General features: G+C 42.9%; 1 protein-coding gene across 3 annotated transcripts in view; it reads right to left on the reverse strand.

The window, feature by feature from the left end:
- Nucleotides 1-18,859, reverse strand: part of MGAM2 (maltase-glucoamylase 2 (putative)) — an 87,592-nt gene that overhangs the window by 41,598 nt on the left and 27,135 nt on the right. For all 3 annotated transcript variants that reach the window (XM_025929362.2, XM_086688353.1, XM_086688352.1), the window contains exons 14-22: nucleotides 11,357-11,474; nucleotides 8,008-8,179; nucleotides 7,130-7,246; nucleotides 6,262-6,416; nucleotides 6,041-6,125; nucleotides 4,861-4,917; nucleotides 3,917-4,041; nucleotides 2,966-3,054; nucleotides 2,130-2,167 (exon numbers count right to left, since the gene is read on the reverse strand). In XM_025929362.2, coding sequence (XP_025785147.2) covers nucleotides 2,130-2,167; nucleotides 2,966-3,054; nucleotides 3,917-4,041; nucleotides 4,861-4,917; nucleotides 6,041-6,125; nucleotides 6,262-6,416; nucleotides 7,130-7,246; nucleotides 8,008-8,179; nucleotides 11,357-11,474 — 956 coding nt within the window. The remainder of the gene's footprint in view (nucleotides 1-2,129; nucleotides 2,168-2,965; nucleotides 3,055-3,916; nucleotides 4,042-4,860; nucleotides 4,918-6,040; nucleotides 6,126-6,261; nucleotides 6,417-7,129; nucleotides 7,247-8,007; nucleotides 8,180-11,356; nucleotides 11,475-18,859) is intronic.

Genomic DNA, 18,859 nt, shown 5'->3' on the forward strand with positions numbered 1-18,859 from the left:
TACTTAGAAACCCGGTACATCACCAAATACCACTCAACAATTTTCTTTCTGACATCTAAGCTATGTCCTTTATCTCTGAAGTTCTTTTTTTTTTAAGTTTATTTACTTATTTTTGAAAGAGAAAGAACACACAGGAGGAGCAGAGAGAGAGGGAAAGAGAGGGAGAGAGACAGAATCCCAATCAGGCTGTGCACGGTCAGCGCAGAGCCCCAAGCAAGGCTCGAACTCAAGAACTGTGAGATCATGACCTGAGCCGAAACCAAGAGTTGGACGCTTATCCTACTGAGCCACCCAGGCTCCCCTGTCTCTGGAGTTCTAATTGGTGCCTGGTGATCATCCCCAGGGAATTTGTTAACCCAGACTCTTAACAGTCTTCAATCTTTCAGTAACATTTCAAGTTTGTTTGGGTTCACTGATTATTTATCGATTCTATAACTCAGGAAATACATTCTGGACATCACAGAATTTCCAAGTGACACTATGGGTACTCATAAAACAGACAAAAAGACATGATTATGCATAGAGACTTGTGGGCACACAAAGGTGAAGACATACACATACACACAAAGAGGGCCTAGACGACTCTTTCTTTTTATTTTAATGATAATAAGAGCTGAAATTTCTGAACCCTTACTGTGTGCCAGGCACGGTACTAAGCATCTCATTGAATTCTGACAGGAAGCTATGAGGCTAAAGCCACCGTGAGCCCCATTCTTCAGATGAGAAGACTGAGGCCAAGGGAGGCAGACCACCTACCTGGGGAGCCACAGTTCAAAGTGATGTAGTGGACCTCTAACCAAGGTGGGACTAAAGACTGAAGAAAAAAAAAAACGGGGACACTTTGATGTTTAAAAAGACTAGGCAACCCACAAATGATTTTTTGCAAAGGTGTAAAAACAATGCAATGGAGAAAAGGGAGTCTTTTCAACAAATGGTGCTGGAGCAGTGGGCCATCCAGAGGCCCCAAGGAGAACCTGTACCTAAATCTCACATCTTGATAATAATCAACTCAAAGCAGGGGCATCTGGGTCGCTCAGTCTGTTGAGCATCCGACTTTGGTTCAGGTCACGATCTCACAGTTTGTGAGTTCAAGCCCCGTGTCAGGCTCTGTGCTGACAGCTCAGAACCTGGAGCCTCCTTTGGATTCTGTGTCTCCCTCTCTCTCTGCCCCTCCCCCACTTGCGTTCTGTCTGTGTGTCTCTATCTCTCAAAAATAAATAAACATTAAAAAAATTAACTCAAGGCAGTTCACAGACTTAAAGGTAAAACTCAAATTTTTAGGGAAAAAATACAGGAGAAAATATTCAAGATCTAGGGATACAAAGAGTCCTTAAAGTGGACACCAAAAAGCATGATCCATAGGGGGATCTGGGTGGCTCAGTCAGTTAAGCATCCAACTTCAGCCCAGGTCATGATCTCATGGGTCATGGGTTCAAGCCCTGGGTCAGGCTCTCTGCTGATAGCTCAGAGCCTGGAGCCTGCTTTGGATTCTGTGTCTTCCTCTCTTTCTGCCCCTCTCCTGCTCATGATCTGTCTCTCAAAAATAAATAACCATTACAAAGAAAAGAAAAGAAAAAAGAAATCCCTACCCATGCACAGACTTCTAAGAGAATCCAACTAGAATTCTCATATGACCTGCTACCATCACTGCCTTTCTTCCTCTTGGTCTCCTCGGGAGAGAGATGAGGCAAGTAATGTTCTGTATCTTTCTGTATCTTCCAACCTCTGAAAACCACCACTTAATACCTGTGCCCAAGTTTTAGGGGCTGGAAAAGAGGACCATTATGGAAGAACCTCCAACAGGCCCCGTGCCCCTACCTACATCCCACACATGCTTGCACCCCACCAAGTACACATCCCCGAAGCTAGGACTCATCCTATCAGACTCAGAGGTAAGAATTTTTTTTCCAGAAAAATCCAAGTTCTTCACTGAAGTCATACTGATATTTGATAAACTTATTTATATATCTAACATAGATTAAAAACTATCATCTTAACTCTAATTTTTTCTGGGATTGTCACAAGCCCGGTCTCTGTTCCACATCGCCAAGCATCACAGCAAACCAAAAACTCAAGAAGCAATCACAGAAAAGGATGCACACTGTGTGCTCCTCAGTAACAGTACTTACAGAGGTGACAGAAAAATCATACAGAATATACTTTTCATCTAAAAGAGAAAGACAGAAGGGTACCTGTTATTATAGGAAGCAGAGGAGCTGTACGGTCATGCTTTCCTATTCATGTGGAATACCTCTGCTTCCCCAAGTTCTGCCCATTTTTCTCAAGCCTCCAAGTTTCTTGGACCGCTGCTACCAGCACTAATTGCATCCCCCTCTGAGCTCCCATGGTACTTTGTCGTGCCATTTTGCTGGCATTTCAAACATGGTGACCTCCACTTATAGTCATCCGCATGCACACTGTATCTATCCTGCTGGACCAGGAGTTCCTCAGGGGCAATGTCTACAGCTCATCCATCTTTATATCCTCTATATACAGTGCAATAATAAATAGCCAATGAATATTAAGAAATGCTAATCGTACGCAGGGCACGGCTTTTATATAATCACAGGCCACACATAAGCTTTTGTCGGTTACCTCTATGGAAATCTTACAGTGGAAAATCACACTACACAAATTAGATACTCCACCTTGATAGTAATCAAAGCAATATTTTACAAATCTATTTACAAAACGTATTATTTGGTATTGGTAATGATACCCAGAGAAGAGAGTAATTAAACTAAACCAAATAATGTGTGTCACTTTGGTAGAGTCAATAACATACAAGTTGCTCATCTGAAGTCTATTTTAATGCATTGTGCTTGGCTAACTGAACTTTCAGAATAAATTGGTTCTAAGCTACAGAAGCAAGCACTGATGATAACAGGGTTAGTGGCATTCTGGACAGCCTACAATGACTACTTTCCACTGAGAACCCCAGGGAGGGCAACAGAGGGAAGCCTACCTTTGAATTCACCATTATCCCAGTACAGCTCTCCCTTCGCTTCTCTCTTATAGTCCAAGGCAACAATGAGTCCCAGGGGATTCTTCCGACTGTGAAAGAGCAACCCTCAATTTTCAGAGAATGAAGAAGACATAGAACTATGTTCAACCAACCCCTTTTATGCCTTAGGGACAGATGAACTCAGAGTCTATCCCAGAAATGGAGTAGATATTGACACTGTATGGAAACACAGAAGTTGGGTGTGGGTAGACAACAGAGGCTGGTTGTGAATGAGCATAACAATGGTAGAAGGAGGCCGTTCCTGCCAAAGACTGGGCTTGCAATACTACTAATAATCAGCACTTACTGGGTGCTTGCCATGTGCCAAGCATTCTTCTAAGTGCCCTATGGACAATAAACCATGTCTACTATATTTTCATTTAACCTTCATGATAACACTAAAAACTCAAACCATTGTCATCCCCAGTTGACTAGTGATAGGCAGCAACACAGAAAGTAGGTTGTCCATGGCAATACATCTAATGTGTAATACAGCTGGAGCCTGAACCTGAACTTTCTGACTCTTGACCCTGGAAGCTATGTTGACTTCCATGTGATAACTCTTACCTCCTATTTACCTTGCATTCTCTCATGCCTAAGGGAATCTACTTGAAGACAGTTGCTGGCCATAGGGAAATCCTCACGAATGACTGTTTTGACTGCTCTTAAAATCTGATTCAGTCCCCAAGTGAAAGGCTCTAGAAACATAGAGGAGCTGAGGCTACCTTACCCACTAAATGAACATGAAGGTGCCACTTCAGGGCTGACCTTGAAAGGAGGGGAGATGGATTACTGACTGGAGATGTTTTCCCATGATCTGTCCACATTTAGTGTCCATTTGCCTGCCCCATAACACACTCCCCTTGGAGTGTCAGAGCAGTCACACCGTAGAAGAATGAGGGAGGAGCTTACCTGGCCTCTGTGGTTGTGCTGGGCTGCTGGGTGGGAAATATGAAGCCCCCACGGAGGTGAAGTCCAATCCTATCGGGTGGTAGCTGCATCTCTACCAGTTGTTTCCTCCACTGGATAGCTACTCCCTAACCAACAGAATGAGGACAGAGCACGTAATGGACTGTTGGACTAGGACGTACTGTGGAGATCATTTAGTTCAGTCACCTCATTTGCAATGAATCAGTCAGAGAAAGACAAATACTATACGATTTCACTCATATGTGGAATTTAAGAAACGAAACAGATGAACATATGGGGGGTGAGAAGAGACAGGCAAACCATAAAACAGACTCTTAACCACAGAGGACAAACTGAGGGTTGCTGGAGGGGTGTTGGATGGCGGGATGGGCTGACTGGGTGAGGGGCATTGAGTAGGGCACTCGTTGGGATGAGCACTGGGTGTTATACGTAAGTGATGAATCACTAAATTCTACTCCCCAAACAATATTACACTATATATTAACTAATTGGAATTTAAATAAAAACTTGAAACAAAAAAAAAAAAAAAGGAAAGCAGAGACCCCCAAAAGCGAAGGATTGCCCAAGGCATAATTAAAGTAGATAGCAGATCTGAGACTCAAATCTGCCCTATTTCTTTATATTGTACCATGTGGTGATTCCACAATTGGGCTTTCATTCACTAGGGTATCACAGCCTCCAGCCAATTACTAGTTCTCACAGCTGCAGAGTAACCAGGTTCATAAAATGAAAATTCCTATAAACCTACCCCAGTTATGCACATTTCATAGTATGTCTAGAAAGACCTTCTTCACAGAGAAGTACTGTCTATCAACTAAAGTTAAAGCATTGCACCGTTATCCTCCCCCAAGCTCCCAGGACCGTTGCCTTAGAAATGCCCTCTGCTAGAGGCTGGTCTCTGACCCAAGCGGGGCTGCCTTACTTACTGTCTCATAGTCGTACCACACGGCATCCGGTATGTATGCCTTCACTTGGTCCACACCCTAGGGAAACCCCAACAATGAGCAACATCAGCACACCCCTTACAGTTTACACAACGCCTCATATGTTTGTCTGTACCATCTTGAGAGATGGTTGGGATCATTCCATTCTACAAGTGCAAATACAGATACTTAGAAAGTTGGGCAGTTTACTGAGAGCAGAGTTGTGCCCAGAAATTAAAATGTGGATTCTGAGAAACTGAACAGAAGACCATGGGGGAGGGAAAGGAAAAAAAAAGTTAGAGAGGGAGGGAGGCAAACCATAAGAGACCCTTAAAAACTGAGAATAAACTGAGGGTTGACAGGGGGTGGGAGGGAGGGGAATGTGGGTGATGGGCATTGAGGAGGGCACCTGTTGGGATGAGCACTGGATGTTGTATGGACACCAATTTGACAATAAATTTCATATTAAAAACAAATAAATAAGTTTTGCTTCAAGGCTCTGGAACTTCCTAAGAGAAGCATAGAAAGTTCTTTCACTGAGCTACTTGTTTAGTCTGATGGGTGGGAGGAGACTGAAACAGCCAAACCTCTAAGAGAACCTTCCAGTAGGACTGCCCACTGCCCAGCATCTGCCCAGAGACGGGTCTTTGACATGAATACAGTGGTGATCTTTCATGTTTATAAAATGGCCAGCATAATCCTGATTCCTCCCCCACACTTCCCCACTCATACTTGGGAAGGGTATGTGTGGTCCTTCATATATATGGTCTCCAGGGTAACACCCTCCCCTTGTCCAGACCTCTCTCCCTCCCTGTTTCTCTCTCTCGCCTCTTCTCTTTTCCCGATCCAACCCCAACAGCACACATCCTTTGGTCAAAGGGAAGTACAGACAGATGGCCAGCTGAAACTCCCATGGCATTTAAAGCCCCTGTCAATGCATGGCCATAGGCTTAAGAAAACAAGTTTTAATGTAATTTTACAAAATGGAAATTGTTTTGCTTGGTGACGCAGTGGACCAAGAATTACTATTTTTCTAATTTCCAAACTTTCATAATCTTTCTCTCATTCTTATTTGTATTGATATTTAAACACAGCTATAGACACTCAGGACTGAGCTTATCCAGCCAGAGAGCCATGAGGACAAATGTGATATTCCACACTATTGTTCAGATTATAAAGATACCTCATATAAAACAGGTGTGATGAGAAGTCCAGGCCCCCATAAGAACTGCTCGTGCACCTCCCATGTAGCTGGGTCCTGGTAGAACCTAGAAAACAGAGAAGGCAGATGAAACCTCCAATACAGAACAACAGCACACTAGATGGCAACAAGATCCTGACTAAGGTGAGGTCAGGATCTGGATCAGGATCTGAGAGGGACTCTTGGTGGGTCAGGAAACTCACTCATGGACAAGGGGCCTTGCCACGGTGTCTCCCCGGGTGTGAGCTCGGTAGAAAAGGGTGTAGAGATAGGGGAGTAGAGTGTAGCGGATGTTCAGATAATGTTTGGAGGAATTCACCAGCAGAGAGTGGCTGCCAAAGGCAACGGGATCCTGATCCTAGGAGAGAAGGAAGCAAATATTAGATACTTCCATTGTGTATTGAAAGTTTGCTCCCTTATGATAAGAAGCTTTCTCAGATAAAAGTAGCTATGGTCTCCACCTTGGAAGATAGCAAAGGGTTCCCCAAACTATAAGGATCTTGGTCCTGCTTCTTCATCATAGATGAAAAAACAGTATCAAAGATTAATGGTTTTACCAATGTAAACTGCAAACATGTGGCAGAGTTTAAATTTGACAGGTGTCTTATGATCCCAGTCTATGGCAGCCGCAAGGGTGATAAAGAAGCCCATGGAGGTAACCATGAAGATAAAAGGGTTATAGAGGGTCCTGCTCCCTTCAGAGCTGATCTAATTTATTTTATACCTTGAGGTTCTTCATAGTACTTCATAGTACCAGTGGACTCCAATGGTCCCATCTTATAAAAGGTAGTGACAGACATAATAGCACCACAGAAACTCTAACACCTCTTCTCACCTTTGTTGGTGGGTAAAAGAAAAATCAATATAAATCACAATAAAATCACTCAATATGTATATATTCCTTCCCATATACCCTTATCCCAATATTCTGCTCTTTGGGCCTATGACCCCAAATTTATCTATTCTCCTTCTGCACTTAGGGCCAACCTGTAGGATTTTCTGCAATCCTCTTTGAGAACAACTAGATTAGACAATCCAAGAAGTTTCCATCCCTTCACTTGGAGACCTTACCACAAACTCAGGCCCATTATGATTCCTTGATAGTGGATAAAAGGCTCCAAGCTGCATCCACCTTCTGCAGAGCTCCTCTGTGACATTTTTTGTATAACCACAGATGTTGGCACCTACCTGGAGATATAGCACACATACAAGTACAGTGGTCAGTGATAGAGGAGACAGCAGTGATTGTATACCTATGTAGTAAGGGAACAAAATCTTTTTTATTTCCACCATTCCATGTTTAAAGGGGTTCTCCAGGCTTTCAGGGCCAGCCCCCAGCCAAATGGAAGAAAGCAGCAAATGTGCATCGTGAATCAGCTGACAAGAGGAAGACTGATTGGTGGTATATCAAGGGCTCATCCTCAATATTCAGCTCCCAATTTCATCCTTTGTTATTCACTGATGCTTTGCTGATGGACATTTTCTGTGATGTTAATATATTTTACTCATGGTGTCTCTATCCTAACTTCAGAGATTCCATGGATGACTACCCACTGATAAAGTTTTACCATTCATCTTCAAAAGACAGTTCATGCCACATATAAAAATGAATTTTCTTTTTTTAATGTATGAAATTTATTGTCAAATTGGTTTCCATACAACACCCAGTGCTCATCCCAAAAGATGCCCTCTTCAATACCCATCACCTAACCTCCCCTTCCTCCCACCCCCCATCAACCCTCAGTTTGTTCTCAGTTTTTAAGAGTCTCTTATGCTTTGTCTCTCTCCCACTCTAATCTCTTTTTTTTTCCTTCCTAAAAATGAATTTTCCAATACATACCACACAGAGACATATATGCTTCTTGGTTTTCAGACACCTCAAAGACTAGTAATGGAAAGAATGCCAAAGGAGAAAAAGTTAAGTTTCCTTGGTTAAGAGGAAAACTCACCATGGGGATACCAAATAGGTTGAACTCAAGGATACTAGGGATGGACCATCGGAGATCATCCCATGTGGCTGCATTGTCTCCCAACCAATGAGCAGCAAACTTGCCAGACCCAGCAAAAGTAGAACGGGATAAGATGAAGCTACTTTTGTTTAAGGGGATACCCTCCATGGCCCTGAAAAGGAACACAATCAATTGAATGTGAAGTGAGCTGTGAATGTCTAGGACTCACCTATATCCAAGGGCAGCAATGGACTTTCCAACCAAACAGAAAAAGCATCAGGGCATCATAAGCTAGGTGAGCAAACTAGTTTAGCATTGTTAAGAGCTTCTTTCCCACTTCTGAATAAGGTTTTAGACTTCATGTAAGACAGCACAAACCTCTATAGTCCAGCCCCCACCCCCCGCCCTAAGAAATGTCTCTAGACTCCTGTCCTCTTGATTATGCTTTCTTCATCTTGTTGGATCTGGTTGTGCCTCTGACCCTTCTGGTCGACCAGACACTGGAACCGTGCCTTGGATCCTTGGCTCCATCTTCTCCCTCCAGAAAGAGATTTTCCAATGGCCCTTGTTTCCATGCTTTGCTGCCCATACATATATCATCCTGTTTAGTATAACACCAGTTCATGTTGAAATTCTGTAGCCCGTGCTGGCCTAGGAGGATAGTTTGTACACCACCTGGGCTCCAGGCACCTGGGTTCCTCAAAAGCTTCAGAACTTATAATTAGCAGTTCTCAATGTTGGGAAATCTTAATTAATATGAGATCAGTGAGTCTCAAAAGATGACATATGATACTCCTTATAAAGTTAAATGCAATCCAAATACAAATACCTATACTAGATATACAAATACAAATACCTATACTAGATATACAAATATCTATACTAGATAGAAGAGAAAGCAAAGGAATTGAAAAGATGGAGTGCAGAAAGATAAAGACTTCAGGATGGAGGGGAGCATGGGGTGGGAAGAACACATAGTTAGATGACGGCTCTTTTCCTAGCTTTTATTCTGAATACTCTTTTGCATATGCACTTCCTTGAAATGCCTTTCCCTCCTTTCTCCTTCCCTCATAAACAGCTCACACCTTCCTTTAGGGATCTCATATTAAACAAAATTACAACTATGGGGTAGTGACACCCCGGCCACAACTGCTGTGAGCCCTTTCCTTTTGGTACATGGTCTGAGACAAGTGTGCCAGCAGGCACCGGGCAGTTCCTCACAGACCCTGTCACAGCCACCAATTCTTCCCCACTTCATATCCTGAGGACCACCTTATGAGGAGTCTATCAATGCCAAATGACTTATAAGGGCAGAGGGGAGAAAATTCTGAAAAAGAAGATGGGTTTAGAAGAGTGAGCCCTCCATTTGTACAATTTAGCAAATGATAAAGGTAACATAAAGGAGAAAACTCACTCTTCCACCCTTACCCTCATGTCTACTTGGCTCTCGATGAGCAGGTACTTTGCCTTTATTACCACTGACTAGGGGGTTTATTGTATGCTGCAGTCATGGATCATAAAAGAAACACCTTCAGGTTGTACAGAGTAAAACTGAAACAGGGATAAGGTTATCTGAGGTTACAGGTTTATCTACAGGCCAACCTTCATGGTACCACAGATTAAATAAGTCTGTTTTCAAGCCCAGAGGGACAATCTTATTCAGAGATCCTCAAGTCTCTCCTTTCTATCCCTCAGGTTTGGTCTGCTTATCATCCACTCCTGATCTCTGAGGGGATCTGATCTTTCTACTTTCAGCTTAGAGGGAGGAGAAGTTCATTCTTGGGGTAGACCAGTAATCACTGCCCCCAAACAATACTTCCAGGAAGGCTGAGCCAAATAGCCATCAGATCTATGACTTAAATTTTCCTGATGCTCAGATTCCACTGAACAAACATCTTATTTGTTTTTCTACCACTCTGCCTCATATCCAAAGGCCAAGTTCCACTTATTTCCAGGGACTTAGGTCACTCTGTCTGACCCAGAGAACTTAGAAAGGCACTTACTACCTTCTCCATCACAGTTACCTTTTAACTATTAATCATAGCTATTAGAATCTATGAACCAAGCCCATCATGATCTTACAGAACTTTTATTACATGGAGACACCAGCCGTAAAGCAATCTGCAACTCTCTTTCCCTCTTCCTGCCCATTCTTTCTTACCCTGGTCACTTAGCCACTCTCCCACCCACTTTCCATTCTTAGAAGCGTCTACGGGTTGAAATAGATCGGAACTAAAAGAAACTCTGGCCAACATCAGTCCCAGCCTCCCGTTCCCAAGATGAGGAACCTGAGCCTTATTCATCTAATTTATTTCCCAGGAAAGGTAGAGTGAGGGAGACAGAGGTCAGAAAGAGAAGATAACAAAATTAGAAATGTGTCCTTTTTCCTGAAGCTTTTCTTTTATTGAGATCAAAACTTTGGCACTTATTGGACAAGGACTCTCTCTCACCTGGACAATCCAGCATAATTCAAAGTCTGGAGGGCACAACGGAGCAGGAAAACAAGTGGTGTAGTCTAACTCACCTCTCTCACCAGGCCCCCTGTGGAGCCCTTCCTGACTTCTCTCCCTCAGACCAGCAGCTATTCAACACACATCTTTAGTATACACTATTCCTCAGGCTAAGGATATAGGCATGGCTTTTCCCTCAAGAAACTTACAGTCCAGCAAGAAAGAAAAAATGGGTTATCGAAAAGTTATAAGATTTTTGCACATTAAGCTTACTGCAATACAAACAAAGGTAGCACAAAAAAAGGGAGATAGTCTTTCTAGAACCGACAGGCAGGTTTCCAGAATGACCATCTGAAGAGAGGCTTTAAAGATAAGCATATGTTTGCAGACAGGAGAATGGAGAGGGAGACTGGGGCAGGCAGTGGGGAGAGTAGCTAGAAGTATTGCATGCAGCATTGCCAGGTAAACAGGGGACACTCAGGTCAACTTGAATTTCATTTAAACGATGGATAATTTTTAGTGTAAGTATGTCCAGTACAATTTTAACTTGGTCCTATATTTTTATTTGCCAATTCAGGAAACCTTAGTGTGTTAACCACAGCAACATTGGGTAATAGGACCTCAGCAAGGGATGGCTTCCAAATGAATGCTCTAAATACCTTACACCTTACTGCCTACTAGTATCTGATGAAGTCCCTTAGTCACAAGCCAATCAAAACTAATCTCCCACAGAAACCAAGGGGCTATAGGAAAAGAACTCTTTAGTAGCCTATAAGATCTGAGTTTCTGTGTCCTTATCAGCACAAAAATATTTGAAAAACATACTTCTGGAAGATTCTGAAAGCCCTCTGCCTCCTAACTCCCCCAAGCTGGAATTAGGGGGAAAATCAAGTACTTACAAGTGTGTAGCTTTTGCCATGGAGTAGCCATACAAGCTGTGGACATCATAGTGAAGGCCCTGATGAAATTCTGCATCCATGCAGAGGGTTCTTGCAGAAAGGAAGCCGTCCAGAACTCCTGTGGGGAAATACCCATTAGCGACGTACTTCCTTGTCAATGGGCTCTAACAAAATAACCACCCAATTGTTTGCTTCCTCCTTGTTCTATCTTCCTACCCAGTCTCCGCCTAACGAAATCCTTTCCAGATTTTAAATTCTACCCTAAATGCTGCTTCCTACACGGACCTACACTAAGCCCCTGAGATAGATCATTAAAATTAATGTGCACGCCCACTGAGGTCACAAAAAAATGGTGCTGGATGGAGTAACTGACGAACAAGCTCATTGCCACAGGAAGTTGGTCTGAGATTAAATACAAATAAGACACACACATTTCTCTACATATATTTGATCAAGAGGAACTGAATGTGTTAGGAACAGGCATGAGGGACAGTGGAAAGGAAAATGCTTTCACTCTTCCATTATAGGTACTCATATGCTGGGTAGGCTTTTTAAAGAAATGAGAGATGACATTTGGGTGGTTTCACAAATGAGAACTCAGATCCTACCTCTAGAATCACCACTGCGACTGTATTTTCCCTAAAATGCTCAAAAGTTTCTGCTTTGTAGCCTAGGATCTCATTCTTCCCTTATTTTTTCTCTGGTAGACCAGTAACTGAGACATAGCAGCCCTCCTTCGTGAAGCTCTGTTGTGGACATAGGGCTGCAGTATGAAGTACAATTCCAGAAAGCAGTGGGACCAGGAAACCATGAGGTTGAGTTTTCCCCACAAGCCCAACAGAATCCCACCAGGTCAACTTAACCAGAAATTAAGTTGAATTCCAAAACATAATGAAATGTGTATTTTTGGCACAGCTCAGCCCGTGGAATGAGACTCACAACCACTTCCATGATAAGAAAAGACACTCCAGGGGCGCCCAGGTGGTTCAGTCGCTTGAGGGGCTGACTTTGGCTGAGAGCATGATCTCGAGGTTCGTGAGGTCGAGCCCCAGTGTGGAGCCTGTTTTGGATCCTCTGGCCCCCTGTCCCTCTGCACCTCCCGTGCTCCTGCTCGCACGCTCTCTCTCTCTCTCAAAAATAAATAAATATTAGAAACAAAAAAAGAAAAGACGCCACAACTGTCTAAAGGTCAAAGGTAAATATCTAAGTCTTTATCATGCTAGTTTGTGCTCTCCAAACCTGAAAAGGTGAGAAGCAGAGCAGCTCTGGGGCAGAGGCTAGTCACAGGTAGGAAGACACAATGCTGTGAGGTAGGGAGTGAGGTGTTTGCCAGAAGCAGGCAGAACAGGATGACATTGCAGTTTTTTTCATAGAACAAAACAAAACAAAACTACAACAACACAACAACTTAGTTCTGGCTAAGAAGAATATTAAGAGATTAAAAGGGAAACATAATAAACTGACCCACAGTGGGGAAAAAAATGGGAACAAAGACCGAGCAGAGACGAATAAAGAGTAAACAGGGCAAGCAAATAGATTTTGCAAGAAGTTAAGTGATCTGAAGACAAGATTTCTCCCAGAAAAGTTCTCCACTCTTTCAGTGACCAGAAAGGGCTCAAGAAACAGGTAAACCTTACTCCAGGGTGCAGGGAAAGTGGACAAACCAGAATAAACTGGCAGAGACTGGCCAGATGTTCACCAAGCCTGTGTTCTCTTCCTGGGAGAGGAAGGTTGTATTTCACACTTTTGCTCCAGGGTAAACTGAGAATATGTGATTGGCTTTCTGAGCAAAGAAATGTGAGCCAATTGAACACACCTCACTTCAAGGCCAATAAAACTCCCTCTACCTCCACCGTCTCTCTCCTTCACCCAGGAAGCCAGAAACAAGGGACTCTGAGGTGGGAGCACCACTCAATGGAAGTAACTAGATCCCTGAGTCACTGCTTGAGTGACAGCCACACATCTCATGCTGGAGTATTATATGAACAAAAAATAAATGTTTATTGTGTTAATCCACTTAGATGCTGGGGCTTACTTGTTTCCACAGCACAATCTATTCGATGCTGTTACACACACACACACACACACACACACACACACAATTTCAAAATCAGGAATGGAAAATTTGACTAGAAATGAGACTTAAAAATAAGAGAGACTTGGGTGGTTCAGTTGGTTACATGTCCGACTTCGGCTCAGGTCGTGATCTCATGGTTCCGTGGGTTTGAGCCCTGCCTCGGGCTCTGTGCTGATGGCTCAGAGCCTGGAGCCTGCTTCAGATTCTGTGTGTGTGTCTCTCTCTCTGTCCCTCCTTCAGTCTCTCTTTCTTTCTCTCTCAAAAATAAATAAACATTAAAAAAATTTTTTTAATTAAAAAAAATTAAGAGAGATAGAGGGAAGATGGCGGCGTAGGAGGACGCTGGGCTCACCGCGCGTCCTGCTGATCACTTAGATTCCACCTACACCTGCCTAAATAACCCAGAAAACCGCCAGAGGATTAGCAGAACGGAGTCGCCGGAGCCAAGCGCAGATGAGAGGCCCACGGAAGAGGGTAGGAAGGGCGGCTAGGTGGTGCGCACTCCACGGACTGGCGGGAGGGAGCCGGGGCGGAGGGGCGGCTCGCCGGCCAAGCAGAGCCCCCGAGTCTGGCTTGCAAAAAGCGGAGGGGCCTGACGGACTGTGTTCCGACAGCAAGCGCGACTTAGCGTCTGGGAGGTCATAAGTTAACAGCTCTGCTCAGAAAGCGGGAAGGCTGGAGGACAAAGGGAAGGAGAGCTGCTGAGCCCCCGGACGACAGAGCTCAGTTTGGTGGGGAACAAAGGCGCTCACCAGCGCCATCTCCCCCGCCCATCCCCCAGCCAAAATCCCAAAGAGAACCAGTTCCTGCCAGGGAACTTGCTCGCTCCGCGCAAACACCCAACTCTGCGCTTCTGCGGAGCCAAACCTCCGGCAGCGGATCTGACTCCCTCCTGCGGCCACAGGGCCCCTCCTGAAGTGGATCACCTAAGGAGAAGCAAGCTAAGCCTGCCCCTCCTGCCCCTGTGCACCTTGCCTACCCACCCCAGCTAAGACGCCAGATCCCCAGCATCACAAGCCTGGCAGTGTGCAAGTAGCCCAGACAGGCCACCCCACCCCACAGTGAATCCTGCCCCTAGGAGAGGGGAAGAGAAGGCACACACCAGTCTGACTGTGGACACAGCGGTGGGCTGGGGGCAGACATCAGGTCTGACTGCGGCTCCGCCCACCAACTCCAGTTATACACCACAGCACAGGGGAAGTGCCCTGCAGGTCCTCACCACGCCAAGGACTATCCAAAATGACCAAGCGGAAGAATTCCCCTCAGAAGAATCTCCAGGAAATAACAACAGCTAATGAGCTGATCAAAAAGGATTTAAATAATATAACAGAAAGTGAATTTAGAATAATAGTCATAAAATTAATCGCTGGGCTTGAAAACAGTATAGCTGACAGCAGAGAATCTCTTGCTACAGAGATCAAGGGACTAAAGAACAGTCACGAGGAGCTGAAAAACGCTTTAAACGAAATGCATAACAAAATGGAAACCACCACGGCTCGGATTGAAGAGGCAGAGGAGAGAATAGGTGAACTAGAAGATAAAGTTATGGAAAAAGAGGAAGCTGAGAAAAAGAGAGATAAAAAAATCCAGGAGTATGAGGGGAAAATTAGAGAACTAAGTGATACACTAAAAAGAAATAATATACGCATAATTGGTATCCCAGAGGAGGAAGAGAGAGGGAAAGGTGCTGAAGGGGTACTTGAAGAAATAATAGCTGAGAACTTCCCTGAACTGGGGAAGGAAAAAGGCATTGAAATCCAAGAGGCACAGAGAACTCCCTTCAGACGTAACTTGAATCGATCTTCTGCATGACATATCATAGTGAAACTGGCAAAATACAAGGATAAAGAGAAAATTCTGAAAGCAGCAAGGGGTAAACGTGCCCTCACATATAAAGGGAGACCTATAAGACTCGTGACTGATCTCTCTTTTGAAACTTGGCAGGCCAGAAAGAATTGGCACGAGATTTTCAGTGTGCTAGACAGAAAAAATATGCAGCCGAGAATCCTTTATCCAGCAAGTCTGTCATTTAGAATAGAAGGAGAGATAAAGGTCTTCCCAAACAAACAAAAACTGAATGAATTTGTCACCACTAAACCAGCCCTACAAGAGATCCTAAGGGGGACCCTGTGAGACAAAGTACCAGAGACATCACTACAAGCATAAAACATACAGACATCACAATGACTCTAAACCCATATCTTTCTATAATAACACTGAATGTAAATGGATTAAATGCACCAACCAAAAGACATAGGGTATCAGAATGGATAAAAAAACAAGACCCATCTATTTGCTGTCTACAAGAGACTCATTTTAGACCTGAGGACACCTTTAGATTGAGAGTGAGGGGATGGAGAACTATTTATCATGCTACTGGAAGCCAAAAGAAAGCTGGAGTAGCCATACTTATATCAGACAAACTAGACTTTAAATTAAAGGCTCTAACAAGAGATGAAGAAGGACATTATATAATAGTGACAGGGTCTATCCATCAGGAAGAGCTAACAATTATAAATGTCTATGCGCTGAATACCGGAGCGCCCAAATATATAAAACAATTACTCATAAACATAAGCAACCTTATTGATAAGAATGTGGTAATTGCAGGGGACTTTAACACCCCACTTACAGAAATGGACAGATCATCTAGACACACGGTCAATAAAGAAACAAGGGTCCTGAATGAGACATTGGATCAGATGGACTTGACAGATATATTTAGAACTCTGCATCCCAAAGCAACAGAATATACTTTCTTCTCGAGTGCACATGGAACATTCTCCAAGATAGATCATATACTGGGTCACAAAACAGCCCTTCATAAGTTTACAAGAATTGAAATCATACCATGCATACTTTCAGACCACAATGCTATGAAGCTTGAAATCAACCACAGAAAAAAGTCTGGAAAACCTCCAAAAGCATGGAGGTTAAAGAACACACTACTAACGAATGAGTGGGTCAACCAGGCAATTAGAGAAGAAATTAAAAAATATATGGAAACAAACGAAAATGAAAATACAACAATCCAAACGCTTTGGGACGCAGCGAAGGCAGTCCTGAGAGGAAAATACATTGCAATCCAGGCCTATCTCAAGAAACAAGAAAAATCCCAAATACAAAATCTAACAGCACACCTAAAGGAAATAGAAGCAGAACAGCAAAGGCAGCCTAAACCCAGCAGAAGAAGAGAAATAATAAAGATCAGAGCAGAAATAAACAATATAGAATCTAAAAAAACTGTAGAGCAGATCAACGAAACCAAGAGTTGGTTTTTTGAAAAAATAAACAAAATTGACAAACCTCTAGCCAGGCTTCTCAAAAAGAAAAGGGAGATGACCCAAATAGATAAAATCATGAATGAAAATGGAATTATTACAACCAATCCCTCAGAGACACAAACAATTATCAGGGAATACTATGAAAAATTATATGCCAACAAATTGGACAACCTGGAAGAAGTGGACAAATTCCTGAACACCCACACTCTTCCAAAACTCAATCAGGAGGAAATAGAAAGCTTGAACAGACCCATCACCAGCGAAGAAATTGAATCGGTTATCAAAAATCTCCCAACAAATAAGAGTCCAGGACCAGATGGCTTCCCAGGGGAGTTCTACCAGACGTTTAAAGCAGAGATAATACCTATCCTTCTCAAGCTATTCCAAGAAATAGAAAGGGAAGGAAAACTTCCAGACTCATTCTATGAAGCCAGTATTACTTTGATTCCTAAACCAGACAGAGACCCAGTAAAAAAAGAGAACTACAGGCCAATATCCCTGATGAATATGGATGCAAAACTTCTCAATAAGATAATAGCAAATCGAATTCAACGGCATATAAAAAGAATTATTCACCATGATCAAGTGGGATTCATTCCTGGGATGCAGGGCTGGTTCAACGTTCGCAAATCAATCAACGTGATACATCACATTAACAAAAAAAAAGAGAAAAACCATATGATCCTGTCAATCGATGCAGAAAAGGCCTTTGACAAAATCCAGCACCCTTTCTTAATAAAAACCCTTGAGAAAGTCGGGATAGAAGGAACATACTTAAAGATTATAAAAGCCATTTATGAAAAGCCCACAGCTAACATCATCCTCAACGGGGAAAAAGTGAGAGCTTTTTCCCTGAGATCAGGAACACGACAGGGATGCCCACTCTCACCGCTGTTGTTTAACATAGTGCTGGAAGTTCTAGCATCAGCAATCAGACAACAGAAGGAAATCAAAGGCGTCAAAATTGGCAAAGATGAAGTCAAGCTTTCGCTTTTTGCAGATGACATGATATTATACATGGAAAATCCGATAGACTCCACCAAAAGTCTGCTAGAACTGATACATGAATTCAGCAAAGTTGCAGGATACAAAATCAATGTACAGAAATCAGTTGCATTCTTATACACTAATAATGAAGCAACAGAAAGACAAATAAAGAAACGGATCCCATTCACAATTGCACCAAGAAGCATAAAATACCTAGGAATAAATCTAACCAAAGATGTAAAGGATCTGTATGCTGAAAACTATAGAAAGCTTATGAAGGTAATTGAAGAAGATTTAAAGAAATGGAAAGACATTCCCTGCTCATGGATTGGAAGAATAAATATTGTCAAAATGTCAATACTACCCAAAGCTATCTACACATTCAATGCAATTCCAATCAAAATTGCACCAGCATTCTTCTCTAAACTAGAACAAGCAATCCTAAAATTCATATGGAACCACAAAAGGCCCCGAATAGCCAAAGTAATTTTGAAGAAGAAGACTAAAGCAGGAGGCATCACAATCCCAGACTTTAGCCTCTACTACAAAGCTGTCATCATCAAGACAGCATGGTATTGGCACAAAAACAGACACATAGACCAATGGAATAGAATAGAAACCCCAGAACTAGACCCACAAACGTATGGCCAACTAATCTTTGACAAAGCAGGAAAGAACATCCAATGGAAAAAAGACAGTCTCTTTAACAAATGGTGCTGGGAGAACTGGACAGCAACATGCAGAAGGTTGAAACTAGACCACTTTCTCACACCATTCACAAAAATAAACTCAAAATGGATAAAGGACCTGAATGTGAGACAGGAAACCATTAAAACCTTAGAGGAGAAAGCAGGAAAAGACCTCTCTGACCTCAGCCGTAGCAATCTCTTACTCGACACATCCCCAAAGGCAAGGGAATTAAAAGCAAAAGTGAATTACTGGGACCTTATGAAGATCAAAAGCTTCTGCACAGCAAAGGAAACAACCAACAAAACTAAAAGGCAACCAACGGAATGGGAAAAGATATTTGCAAATGACATATCGGACAAAGGGCTAGTATCCAAAATCTATAAAGAGCTCACCAAACTCCACACCCGAAAAGCAAATAACCCAGTGAAGAAATGGGCAGAAAACATGAATAGACACTTCTCTAAA

The sequence above is a fragment of the Puma concolor genome, chromosome A2 (genome assembly GCF_028749965.1).
Source record: "Puma concolor isolate L17-30 chromosome A2, mPumCon1.1.hap2, whole genome shotgun sequence".
NCBI classification, from domain to species: domain Eukaryota; kingdom Metazoa; phylum Chordata; class Mammalia; order Carnivora; family Felidae; genus Puma; species Puma concolor.